This window comes from Rhincodon typus, chromosome 25 (genome assembly GCF_021869965.1).
Source record: "Rhincodon typus isolate 14 chromosome 25, sRhiTyp1.1, whole genome shotgun sequence".
Lineage (NCBI taxonomy): Eukaryota > Metazoa > Chordata > Chondrichthyes > Orectolobiformes > Rhincodontidae > Rhincodon > Rhincodon typus.
Genome location: NC_063356.1, coordinates 17,213,933 through 17,228,372, shown reverse-complemented (window position 1 = coordinate 17,228,372; position 14,440 = coordinate 17,213,933). Strand labels below are relative to the sequence as shown.

Below are 14,440 nucleotides of genomic sequence, written 5' to 3'. Positions count from 1 at the left end.
TTGAAGATGGACCTTGGTAAAGTGGAGAACTGCATTGCTGGATATTCATTTGGGCCATGAAGGGTGGAGTGACAACTTCCCCTCGACACTGTGGTAAATATATGACTGTGCAGGACAGCTCCATATCCCAGCGCTTGATGGGTGCACAATAGCCTTTTAGATATGGTGCCGGTACTAGGGACATTTTACTATCTCAACATATCTGGTCAGTGTTGTGAACTTACAGCTACAATGACTGGTAGCATCAGATGAGAAGGGTGCCTAGGAACAGGGTAAGTAGTTTTGAGGTGAATTTGAAACTATCACCTGAGAATACTCACTAGACCTCAATGAGAGGAACTCTATGAAACTCAAGTGACACTGCCCAAAAATGGGAAGATTCTGCACATTGTTTTCCACATATCAAGGAAGTGATCATATATTTCTTGATAGGAATCAAAGAAGCTTTAATGGAGGATTTTAAAAAAAAAAAGTATTGTTCAGAATGATTATTTCAGTGGAAAATAAATAGAGGTCACAATTTAATAAAAAGGATACAACACGTTTTATTTAAATGTTTGTTCACAAAACCAATGTATACATAACCCAGATGTGTCTATTAATTATTCAAATCCTTTTAATATAACAGCAAGGTAGACTAAAATAGAATGCAAGTAAAATGTCATAAAAGATACCTGCTAATCTAACATTTGGTACAAAACAAATATCCTCAGATTTATGACTTTAAAACATAACTGCATTTTTAAACAACATGAATTTTTATGCTGTTTTCATGTTTTTAAGCATTAAAGCAAAAACCTTATGAAAATTAAAGCAGAAATGCAAGACACATTGTAGACATTTTCAAGGCAACAAGATGCAGGGCTGGATGAACACAGCAGGCCAAGCAGATTGGCCTGCTGTGTTCATCCAGCCCTGCACCTTGTTGTCTCGGATTCTCCAGCATCTGCAGTTCCTACTATCCCCGTAGACATTTTCAAGACTGTCTTATACCTTGAATTGAGGAAGGTTGAATGATACGGAAATACATAGTGATTTGGCATTTAGGTGCAGATGTCAAAAAAGCATTATCTCCATACTTCATTACCATAATAAAACCATTAATGTCTATTCAGTTTTATTGCAAGATAAAAGCATGGAAGCATTTGAGGTGATAGAAATTGTATTACCTCAATGACACTTCAAGATGGGCAATCTATGGCATTGCCAGTGGCATTAATATGATATGAAAGAATTTTACAAAAATGTCTGGAAATTCTTATTGTATTAGCACAGATTAATATCCATATTCTGCCAGCATATATATTGCTTTCGCAACTAGGCATGATCTGCTGAGATGATAGCCCTGATAATTAAAACTTTTAAATTGAATTAATGTAAAGTTGTGTCTTAAAGATTCACTTGGAGCTGCGATAGTTACTTTAGCTTTGCCATTACCTGATTCATGTGTGATTTAGTGGGCCTTCCCTAAGAAAGGTAGAATGGGTTTCTTATCAGCTGATAAAACAACCGTCTCAAATAATTTGTACTTATTGTTTTATAAAAGAAGACATGCCATTTTACTGAGCCCAGTAGCACCAGTTTGATGCATTGTTACCATGGAAACATGATAGGACTTCAGGTTTTGAAAAATGAGTCAGCCAATAGGATATGTAAGTGCTTCCATTATATTTACTGTTGAAAAATATCAGATATTTAAATAGTGGGTTATCACAAATGAAATTCAAAGACTGCTTAGAGCATGTGGATGCCCAAAATATATGCTAATTGTTAAAGTGAAAAGAAACTGCCTGAACCAACAGAAAATAATATTAAAATACAAACAAAAAAAAAGAGATTCTGTAAACAAGTTTTACAAATTTATTTTAAAATCTGGAATGACATATACAGTTTTTTTAAAAACAACGCTTTCTGGTTCTCTTGCCACACGTTCCAGACTTGCTGAGTTTCTCCAGCACGCTTTTTATTTCAAATCTCCAGCATCCACAGTATTTTGCTTTTGTATTGGTAACATATATAAAGTCTGCCATTTCTCATATCTTCAGGACGTTGAAAACACACACACATCCATCTATGTTAAAAAGGTGATAAGCTGCTGTAAGTTTATGTCAAGTACCGAATGCCGTTTCATATCTAACTTCAAATAACTTATTTTGTAAAGCAGTGAGAAGTCAGTTACTGGGCTGGACATTTTTCAAAGGAAGTCAACCAGCTCAAGTCTGAAACAAAATCAGAAATTGCTGGAAAAACTCAACGGGTCTGGCAGCATCTGTGCAGAGAAAGCAGAGTTAATGTCTCAGGTCCAGTAACCCTTTCTCAGAACAGGAGGAGAAAGGTCTGTTCTGTTTTGTCCTAAAGAAGGATCACTGGACCTGAAACATTATCTCTGCTTTCTCTCCACAGATGCTGCCAAACCTGCTGAGATTTTCCAGCAATTTCTGATTTTCAGCATCCACAGTTCTTTGTTTTATTTTGTTTACAGCTCAAACCTGATCCTTTTTGGAAACAATACAGTGACTAAGTGGCAAAGATGTATTAAAATAAATGTAAAATTGCACATAATTTTCACAATAACAACTTTCCAAACAATCCTAAGTGCCCAAAGAAATATCTTTCTTTCGATTATGCATTGTAGAAGGTACTGCATCGGTTTCCAAAAAAGAAATTCAAATTGTTTTATTAAAAATGTTATCGTTGTTGGGTGCAGTTCCAAATTTTCTTCACAGCAGATAAGGATTAAACATATGTCCTTTGAATTGCTTTTGAGGGGAGACTGTGGAGGGCTATATTTTGAATAAAGAGCTCTTTAGTCTCGATCTATTGGGAAACGAAAAACAAACCAAAAGTCTAAGTAGTTGATACTTAATAATGGAAAATAGCAAGATTATGCAAGCTGCAGTAGTATTGGAATAGCCAGGAAGAGCTTGAAATATGAAGGTAAATTCTTTATTTGTGTGATGACTATTTAACTGACTTTTAAAATGGTTAAACCCAATAGTAACACCAAATCTTTCCTCAATTTGAGAGAGCAAATATGTCTCAGTCATGGGAGAATCTAGGACCAGTGGATTTACTCTAATAATAAAAAAGAAGCACTAATTTAAGACTGAGATGAGAAGGAATTTCAGAATCTATGGAAGTCCTTGCCATAGAGATGCTATGGGGGCAAAGTATATTTAAGGCGGAGATAGATAGTTTATTAATCAGTAGGGGAAATCAAGGGTTATGGGGAAAATGTAGGAAAGTGGACATGCAGAATGTCAATCACCCATGATCCTAGTGAATGGCAGCCTATTTTTGTTCCCATTTCTTATGGTCTTTATTATGGTCTAACATAAAACTAGGACGGTATACAAAACTCCACCTGCACCCTACTCTTGGTCACCAATTAAGATGTCTGAAAGTAATCGATAAATAATGTTTAGCAATATAGGAATGGAGAATTAGGGTCACACAGGTCAGTAAAAATTCAAAAATTCCCATATATGCTCAAACCTAAATACTTTAACACAACCACAAGATCACTAACAGCACAGAACAGTTTGTGAAACAAAATTACACAAAGATTTACCTTTTATAATTTGAAATCGTCAACAATTATACTGGACGATTACAGGATTCAGAATGAGACATTTGGTTATCGGGTGAGCTCATGGGAACACTGCTGGCAAGGTAATATTCCCTAAAAAGGATACATGATATGCATAGATTAAAATATGATTATACAATTTTTTGTGTATTAGTGTACATTAGCAAAAGACTATAAAAACTTAATGCAGAAAGCAAAACGCACCACTTTATTTAAGTAGGTTAAGTTAATTGAAATTCTTCATATTCATTCATCGAGGCAAAAGTAATTGTTGCAAAATAAATTGATCAATTCTGACAGTCAGCAACATCATACTCATATGGAGCTTGTCATTTTCAGCCATGGGAAAAATCTAGTAAGCATTACGGTTCAATGTTTAATTTATATTTACTAATCAAATTAAAATCCATGAAGCTTAATTTTACCAAAAATCAAAAAAGTGTCAATTTCCAGGAATTCATGGTGGGTTTCCTTTGCTTGATGCTCATCTATGCATGATCTACATTTCTACAGCTGTGTTATCATGAGTTTACCAGCACCTGAAGTACTTGCCATTGCTGGGATCTTTCAGAGTGCCACTGGGACCAAACTTAAAGCCCAGCTTTGCATGAAAATCAAGCTGCCAGCCAGGAATTGCCCTTCACAGAAGATATAATGGAAGGGAAATGAAAGAAAATAAAAGCCTCTGAGGGTATACAGGTGACATTTCATTGAAAATAGTAGATCATAATCAAATGTAGTCTGTCTTTACATCATCTGTCTGTTTGGTCAACTGCCATTGTAATACAGCTACAAAAGTAAAGCTGCAGAGATTATATATCCTTCATGTTATACTCTTGGAACTGTCTGGAGTTGTACTCTTTCTGTAATCACTTAGCATAGCATATCATCTTGTTAGTGTCGAAATATGGCAACATCATGTTGTAAAGTCTTCAAACAGTTGTTAAAAGTTCACTTTTATTGAACAGTTAAAGTGAAGTAACAAAAAAAAACAAAAGAAGCTGCATTTGTTTCTCGTACTAAAGAGGGGCTGCTTGCATTTTGACGAACAAATTTGTGGTTAATGAATGATCACCTAGCTTACATCTATTAGAAGCAGGTGTCAGTTAAATCCTGTATGGCTCAATGCACCAAAAGTTGCACTGTTCTATCATGCTGAATGATGTTACGCCCACTCAATGTCATCATCTTTTTCCTTGGAAGACTGCAGCTGCTTTCCCAACTGTTCAGTTCTCATCACATCTTCTCTCTGCCTGTTCCAGTTGTGCAGAGCAATAACATGCAAGGATTACATAGCAACTGTGTCTGCAGTGTAATGCAATGACCACTGCCCCCGCGCCCCGCACAACCAATCCCCCAGACCAATACAAGCAGAGAAACCTCATCTTCAGGAGTTGTTTTGTCTGTTTCCCTACAGACCTAGCTGAAGAATGAGCTGTATTATCTAAATTTGGCCTCAGTTAGGGGATTGCACAAGGGAGATATCAGATAGGATTGCAGAGGGTAGGCCTTTATTCCCTGCAGCCATTCTTTTAAGACCTGGCCTTAGAATGAAACAGGAGCCCAAGAGTTGTCAAGTATATAGACAACATGGTAGATCCAAGATACATGTTGCAGATTTCTGAGATATGGTACTGATGATCACAAATGACTTGTACATTGACCGAGTAGCAAACTTTTTAATGATGAAGTCTGTCACATTAGGACATTGCTCTCTTAATGCTACAAGAATAATCTATAGGGATCTGCACATGGAAGAAAGAAAGCTACATTGGCAAAGCCTACAGCTTGAGGTCCAGCACTGACCTCATCATGAGGAAACATGAAAAAGTGGTATGTGCTGTGATCCAGCATAAACTGCATCGCTAACAGCCTTGATAGATCTTTGCAATGAAGATTCAGCAATTCATACAGGTCCCAGTGCGTTCTTGGAAGCAGATAATGACAAAAATTCTACACAGCTGTCATCTTGACGGCCACAGGGATTAGATGACCACCCAGCCCCTCAGTTCACAAGTCTTGCTCTAGCAAATGATTCAGTTCCATTAGAGTGTTATGTTACAATCAAACTGGGAGCTGGAGCTGCCAGGTAGCTGCTCAGACTTAAATAGAATTAAATTATGGCAGATGCTGAAAATTTGAAATAAAAACAAATAGTGCTGGACAAACAGTCAGTTTGGCAGCATCAGAACCAGTTCCACAGAAGAGTCATACCAGTCTCAAAACATTAACTGTTTCTCTCTCTACACATGCTGTCTGACCTGCTGAGATTCTCCAGCACTCATTTTATATCTGCTCAGACTTTCTTGCTGTGAGTTACACTGCAATTCTCCCCAATGCCCAAGAAAATAGTAAACTGTATAAATGAAGCAAGCTTAAGTAATATTGAGGTGTTAATGCCTGCAAACAGGCCCTTCGTCGCTCACTAACGACATCCTCGTCAGATCGTTAGAACCTCGGATGGAACATTGAAGAATAGGCCCAATGTTGGGAATCTTATTTTTCCAATCTCAAAACATTTTCCCAAATGACTCACTATTGCACAAGATTCAATCCACTGGCTTTAGGGTACTACTAATCAATGGCCCTGCTCAAGTAAAGAAAGTGATGGCCGAATGTCAAAGTTTTCAAACTGGTCTCTTAGCTGAGTTTTTAACATGGAAAAACTGCATTTGTTAGGTATATTTTCTCCCTGGCATCAAGTAAAGTTCAACAAGAAAACAAAACAAAACAAAAAAATTTGTGTTGCAGGGTAGCAGGTGGGTGGGTGGGAGATTCAGGAACAGGAGGGGCAGATTGGAATAGTAAATGAGGAAAGGGGTGGAATAAAGATTTAAAAAATGTTACTGGATAGCTTTTTTGAAAATACGAAACTATTTAACAAATAGGAAACCATCTTACCCTTTGTTTGATGATAATCGTTTTCGATAATAGCACACAACACAAAAAATGAAGCCAAGGACAGCAACAACACCCATGTTAATTCCTTAAAAAAAATGCATAAGATACACAATGTTTCAATTAGAAATAAACCCATGGATACTTAAAAGTAGAGATTCCTCAACCAGTTTTTTTAAAAAAGTTGGAACATTTCTTAAACTGGAAACATTTTCTTAAATTGAACACATTTCAATTCCAAATACTGCTATATTAGCACCACTTTATAGATTTTAACTTCCTGTAAAATTTCATTCATATAGCTGGATTTAATAAAATAAACTCTATCAAAAACTATACAACTGAGAGAAATGTATAGTTTCACATAAGATATTGCTGAATATATCTAGTCTATAAAATTAAGCAATGTGGGTTATATTTTTCTCTTTTTTTAAGCTAACATTAATGAACAGAGATTGCTAGTATATGAAGTGGAAAAATCCCTCCCTTTCTAACCCTTATTAATACATAGAATAAACGACAAGCCTTTATTCTTGGGAAATACAAGGACAGTAATTATGAAAGTTTTGCATTGCAATATTAGAAGGCTAATTTTCTGTATTAGTGGAAGTGGCACCAGATTCACTGCCTGTAACACATCCTGACAAATTTGCCTAATAGTTGCTTGAATGGATGCTTATTTGTTGCTTCAGCAAAAACAAAAAGTTACACAAAAAGTGTTCAAAGATAAAGCACATACTTCAAGACAGTAAGCACTTCCTTAATTTATCTCCTTTTCTATATTTGGTCATATGTTAGTTGTGGAATATTCTCTGGTATCTTGCTAAATGATTGAAAGAGCTCAAGGTACAGCTGCAGTGAACCTAAGGAAAAGTCCTAACTAACACTGTCTTGAGATTACAAGGATAAAGTTGGTGAGATTCTTGCTTAGAGACACATCATAGTAAGATAGAAGCAAATAAAAAAAATTAGGCAAGCATGGTATTTTAGACCCTGGATTTTGCATTCAGTAGCAAAGCAAAGGCATGTGCCATTAACATCAGAGAAAGCTCTGGCAAGAGATCCCGCAATCTCTGTGGTTGAGAACTGTCTCTCAATGAGAAGTGCACTGTTGAATTCTTTGATGCAATTCCCAGCATGGGGGTCATTGTTGTCATCAATCTAATCAATTACAGTGAAAAATTCTTAGTCATTCAGGAAATGAAAACATTTAAAAGCAAAATAATTTGAAAGTTTTAGAACATAGAACAGTACAGTACAGTACATGCCCTTCGGCCCATGATGTTGTGCCGACCTATCATCCTACTAAGATCTACCCTGCATACCCAACATTTTACTATCCTCCATGTGCCTATCCAAGAGTTGCTTAAAAGTCTCTAAAATATCTGACTCCACTACCACTGCTGGCAGCGTATTCCACACGCCCACCATTCTAAGAAATTTACTTTAAGAAAAACAAAAAAAAAAAAATTGGGAAAAACATTTAAAGTAAAAGGGTGAAATTGAAAAATGAGGAGAAAACCTTTCAAAAATTTAGCCTGCAAAACTTAAATATCACAAGTGTTAAATATTAAAGACTTCTATATTAATATGAAGTAATTTTTCAGGTTGGTTGTTCAGCAATAGTGATTACTGACTGACCAAGATATAAAACTGTTTAATGGGGTTCCAAAGGGAACTTGAGTATGGAAAAGAAGATGTTCTTCAGGATTTCAATAATTACTGACACTGGGGCAGATTGCTCATAGCACAGCAGGAAGCGATAGATCACAACTTGCAGAATTCCACTGATTGCTCACTGTCACCAGCACTTGTCTCCACTCACCCAACAAACTCCAGACTAATGAAAATGTTTACTGATAAACCGGGAAGGACTGCTGTGTTATTATGGATTTAACTTAAAGTCTTCTAAATATGTCTGCTACACTATTCTTCTTAACTTTTGGCAATTATTCTTTTGGTTTTCCATTCCAACAACGGGAGCAGCCAGTTTGGGTGACTGGATGAAAACTTCTTTGCTGCATGCTTCAGGCTAGTTGTCCAGGCAGGCTTAGATACTCTCCTTATTTGTCTGACTCCAGAAGGGTACCCTGCTCAAAAATGGTGGCTCAACTGTGAGGACCATTCTTAAAATTAAAATGTAAGGAGGTTGGAGGGAGGTCATCTCCTACTTGGTAACATTTCTGTCTCCATATTCAGGATTTAAGTTGGATTCATGTCACACCACAGGGCTTGTGCGCCAAACTATCACTGTGGTGAAGACAAATCAGCATGCAGTCCTAGTCCCCAGCCAGATAAATAGGGAGGATTAGCATTACGAAGAGTATCTAGCAGTCATATTAAAAAAAAAACTTATGCAAAGGTAATCTTCCAACAGTATCAAAATATCATAAATATAGGAAAAAGCCAGAAGAAAGAGAGAGGATACCTCCATCTTGAAGCAACCTCTCCTTTAATTCCCTTTAACTGCAGCATGTTGTTCCTTTCAAATTGGAAGACCTGATTGGCCCTCCAATTTTGATAGCCCATCTGCCCTTAATTGGGTTACAAGCCCACCTCCAGGCCAATTATGGGTGCATCCTGATGAAAATGCCAATATGTGACTGTGTTCTTCTGGGGGGCAGCTTCAGGAGTGGGAGCAAAGGAGTAAATCTTTCCCTTCTGAATTTCATGTTGTTTATTCATTATTTCAGTTCTGGTTTCAACAGGTTCTTCTATTTTTCTCTTTAAGGAGGAGTTCCATTTTTCTTATTATCAAGGGTAATTTAAATTAAAGTATACAGTTCACTGGACATTATTCTAAAACATACGGGTAACTTTATAAAATAGTCTTCAAGATAACCTGTAGGAACCAGAAACAGTCTTCCATTTCATGAATGTATATGTGAACTTGGATGAAACTAATTAATAAAAATAAGAGCTTTGAAAGACAGTTAAATGTAACAACTTAAGAAATCTATTTTTATTAAAACAAGTCAGTTAAACACACATGCGCCAGTTTTAAAGTAGGCAAGCTGAATGGCGTGGAAAAAAAAAGTTGTCTTTAAATCCAGCATGAGGATTATTAATCAATCATTTTCAAACGATACAATGAATTTTATCCTACATTGTTCATTAGGCACATAAGGTGTCAGTAATGCAACAGCTGGCTCAAAGCTTAACTTACTAAGGAAAACCAGAACAAAGATTTGAAAAGCTCACTTCTAAAAAGTATTAAAGCCTCATTAATAATTGTTCTAAACAAACATTTATATATTCACTAGTTTGAGCACTCGGAACACTAATTCAGTAATTATGTTTTAAAATGTATAATTTTGATTATCAGATGTCATTAAATACTAAATAAAAGCACTTCAGTGCAGCTAATAACATTTGTGTTATCTGTTTATCCTACTTACCGGTAGTCATTCCTACAAGTGCACTTTGTGCTGTAAGGTTTTAAAAGAGACCAAGTTAATAACATAGACAAATTAATGACTCTCAAAACTGTGTACCAAAGTTTAACGTATTTTTTTCTTGCCTTTCACTATGGCAGCCCACAATGGAAGGTCTAAATAAACATCACCAATTATTTCATGAGGAATAAAAAAACAAACTTTTGAAAAAACAATCCAGCCTCTTCATTCCCTTTCACTGTTTTCTGAGCATCAAAAGTAGCATTGGAGATATTGTACATCAGCAGTACTGTGTTGTGTTGATTTCTTAAAGTTACTACTCTCACACAGGACTTGTAAATAGTGTAGTTTTAATTTACTTGAAAATATAAAAATAGGTTCACTCAACACTCAGAATATTCACAGAAGTACTCTTCATCACAAAAACACAGCTTCAGACCCTTACACTCATCCTGATAGGATTCATAAGCATATTAGTTCTTAAAGCAATGTCGCAACAAGTGATGATTTCTGCTGAATGTTGGTTTATTCAGCTGAGGATCTCAGCTGATCAAAAGTTAAAGAGATATTGCATGTTACTGTTTCATAGATTCACAACTACATCACATAGCCCTTCACTTCCAGGTGTTTTGCCCTTGCACTTACAGCTCACTTTCTTATCCCCTAAACTCCCATCTCTCTTTCAGTTTGCTTCTCCACTAATGTTTCCCCCCCTTCTCTTAAAATGTATTTACTTCATGTGTCTCTATCTTAGCTGGCTGTGCATCACATTAATATCTATTTTCCACATGATCACTCAAAGTCACTGCAAAGTTCAGTGTGCAAATGAGAACATATGTGATGGTTCAAAAGTGGAAAAGATATTGGGGTCATGCAGCAAGACCCCATAACTCCAAATTTACCATGGTCAACCCATCTAACCTGCACATCCATGGACACTATAGGGCAATTTAGCACAGCCAATCCATCTAGCTTGCATATCTTTGGCTTGAAACCAGAGCACCCTGATGGAAACCCACACAGATGTGGAGAGAATGTGCAAACTCCACAAAAACACAGTCACCAAAGGCTGAAATCAAACTCAGGTCCCTGGAGCTGTGAGGCAGCAATGCTAACCACTAAGCTAAATGGTCATTTCTCATTTCACAGTTAGACATCCTAATGGGAAGACTGAATCAAAACATTGAACAATTGTTTACTTCCGCTAATTCAGAGCTCAAAAAAGTTTGAAGATGCAAAAATCCTGGAGAACTTGATGTGAACTAACATTACACGACAAATCAATGAAAGTGGCTCAAGCATTTGGCACATATTAGCAACTCAGTCAATTTTGATTTTAAAAAAAATGGCAACAAGACTTACGTTCACAGGATGGAACATCACCATCCCATCCCTCAGCTGTACATTGCCGATAGTCTCTACCTACCAGCTTGTATCTAGGAAAAAGCAAAAGGAAATCACTTGTATCAATGACCTGAATGTTAATTGGGGAAGTTGTAAAGTTTTCAGACCAGATAAGAAAGGTCCAGAGAGGAAAAATCTATTTACTGATCAACAAATAGACGCAAGAATAGGTTGGCAGAAAACTGCTTTTGTAAACAAATAAAATTGCACTATTGCTAACACGATGTAGATCAAGCTACATAAAATTTACAGGAGGAACATAATGTGCCACATCACCTTGGAACTAATTATAATATAACTGAAGCATTTGGAGGAACACAGCAGATAAAGTCATCTAGTATTGATTTCAGCATATAGGCCTCAGCATTAGTATCACATTTAACATTTTGTCTGTCAATAGATATTCCAAACCCATGCAGGTATGTCCTTGACTTTGATAAGGACTTTTTTGTTTAAAAAAAGTTGCCACCTCAGCATTGAATTGGAAGCTTGACTCATGCTCACATGGAAAACACTTACTAGAAATGCAAAATATCAAAAATATAGCCACCTGAAACAGTCTTGTAATTAAACATTAGAATATCACAGTCTTTCATCAAAATTATGTATTAGTTAACAGAGCAAATACTTACCCAGCGTTACAATAAAAGGTAACTTTATTTCCAGCTGTGACATTTGGTGCCATATAATATCCATTCAGAATGTTGCCAGGATTACCACAGTTAATTGCTACACAGAAAATATGATGGTAAAGGTAGAAATGTCACAAGACATCAACATATTCACCATTTCTTTCATTGCAATTTGCAAGATAATTTAACATGTAATTACGTAATTGTTTGGCAAATTAGTTTTGGAATCTGAGTTTTAGAATTTTTTCAAAATGGCTAAAAGAATTATGTCTTTTACTCTATCGCAGTTAAAACTTGCCCAGAATCAAGGCAATAATGCCAAAAAAAAAAAGCAGCTCTCCTTGGCAGGATATGTCATTCTTATGAGACTCTTGACGCACCTGCTCTACTTGGAACTCATTTGTGACAGGAGTCTGAGAATGATAACAGAAATTCAGACGTTTTAAAAATTATTCACTTGTGAGATATGGGCATCGGAGGCTGCCAGGAATTTATTGCCCATTCCTAGTTGCCTCTGAGAGGGTGGTGGTGAGCTGCCTTCTTGAACTGCTGCAGTCCATATGCTGTAGCTGAACCCACAATGCCATTAGGGACAGAATTCTAGCATTTTGACCCAGTGACGCTGAAGGGCGATATTATTTCCAAGTCAAGTTGGTGAGTGACTTGGAGGGGAACGTGCAGATGGTGGTGTTCTCCAGTATCTGCTGCCCTTGTCCTTCTAAAGGTAAGTGCTTATTTAGAAAGTACTGCCTAAGGATCTTTAATGAATTTCTGCAGTGTGTCTTGTAGATTGCACACACTGCTGCAACTGATTATGGGTAGTAAGGGAGTGGTAAACAGTGACCATAGAAAGTCTTCATCAGAAACATTCAGAGGTGACATTGAGGCCTCTGAGAAACTTCACAACTCCCTCAATAACTCTTTTATCCAATTGTCCTAACACCACCTGCTCCAAATGTGGTAGAGTCTGCAAATCACACGTTGGACTTAATAACAATTTCAGAACCAACCAAACCACAATGGAAGCAAGTGATACTTAGGGGCTAAAAAGGAAAAAAAGTAGAAAACCAAAGTGAACGAGTAATTTTAGGTATCTGTGCCATCTCAAAGACGACTTACTTTTTTGTTCCACAGGATTCACTGCTCTACCTCAACACCATAACCATAAAAGTCGGTCTCTGTGGTTTTGACTCCTCTCTAAAATTATTACTTTCACTCCTGCTTGATCGGTAACATATGCTTCAAAAACACAACTAATTCAGTTAAACACAGATACAAACTGCTTGGAGCATAAAATGGGGATGGGAAGGGAGAAGTCAGTATGTGCCAGGTTTAATTACAGACTATTGATATTGTCTGCACTTCTGCTTTACCCAGTACTTTGACTCCCTAGATTTCCAAATTTACAAAAATTGCATGCCTGTCAGTTACACTAAAGTCATCACCTCTTAAATGAAGCATCCCACTTCAGTATCCAGCTGGGGATATATTTTCTATGTTTCAACATTAACATATGCAGAAGGCAGATGATTGAATTTTTCAAACAAACAATTGATTTAACAAAAGATCATTTGTCAAATCACGCTTTTAGTTTTCTTTATTATGCAATGCTGAATAAAATCATTACTCAGCTGTTTCTTCCTATTCCACGATGTTAGAACTCCAAGATGGACAAATATTATAACAGGAAGAAAACTTGGATTTGAACTAAAGTTCCAAGAATGCATTGAGAGTGGCTCTGTCATTTGGCTGGAAAGATATATTTGTCACTTTGCTAAAGAAAGAAACAGAACTTACATTCACAGGATGGAACCTCACCATCCCAACCCTCAGGTGTACATTTCCGATAATCACGACCCAGCATTGCATACCTAGAAATAGAAAATCACCAGTTACCAGTCAACTTCAGCATAATTGGCAAAATATTATAGAGTACTGACCAGCCATGAATTCTAAGGTCCAAAAGAGGAAAAGTCTATTCAATACAAATTCTCTTAAAAAAAAGCATTTAAATTAAAAAAGAACAAATCTCAAAATACACCCAATCCAGTAAATATTTGCCAAGTCACTTCAGCTTTTGTATTCTTTTGCAAAATTACATTATTTGACAATGAAATAATCAGGCTTACTCTGTGATAACATGAAGACTCATGATCAGAAATGTGAAGAACAAAAGATAGATCACATCTAAATTGCCTTCACCACAATAATAAAATAATATAGTCCATCAATAATTTGTATACTGAATACTCACCCAATGTCACAATAAAAAGTAACATTATTTCCAACTGTTTTATTTGGTGCATTATAATATCCATTTAGAATCTCACCAGGGTAACCACAGGTTATTGCTGCACAAAAAGAAAAAGTAAAAGTAAGAGATAGAAATGAAACATACCTTCTAAATATCCAATATCTTTTCATTTCAATTTACAGATACTCAGCATGAAGAGGAATAGCTGCAACAAAACCTGCCCTCAATGCCAAGTTACTCTAATTTTGGAAATTAATTATTTCCAAAA

The 14,440-nt window shown here is 36.3% G+C and overlaps 1 protein-coding gene across 1 annotated transcript in view; it reads right to left on the bottom strand.

Annotated features, from left to right (window-relative positions):
• Positions 1-932: 932 nt before the first annotated feature.
• LOC109937296 (sushi, von Willebrand factor type A, EGF and pentraxin domain-containing protein 1-like) overlaps positions 933-14,440 on the bottom strand; it is an 86,409-nt gene continuing 72,901 nt past the window's right edge. Inside the window, exons 56-63 of the mRNA XM_048611959.1 lie at positions 14,173-14,269; positions 13,716-13,789; positions 11,919-12,015; positions 11,245-11,318; positions 9,886-9,915; positions 6,491-6,575; positions 3,572-3,682; positions 933-2,071 (exon numbers count right to left, since the gene is read on the bottom strand). Coding sequence (XP_048467916.1) covers positions 3,598-3,682; positions 6,491-6,575; positions 9,886-9,915; positions 11,245-11,318; positions 11,919-12,015; positions 13,716-13,789; positions 14,173-14,269 — 542 coding nt within the window. The 3' untranslated portion in view covers positions 933-2,071; positions 3,572-3,597. The remainder of the gene's footprint in view (positions 2,072-3,571; positions 3,683-6,490; positions 6,576-9,885; positions 9,916-11,244; positions 11,319-11,918; positions 12,016-13,715; positions 13,790-14,172; positions 14,270-14,440) is intronic.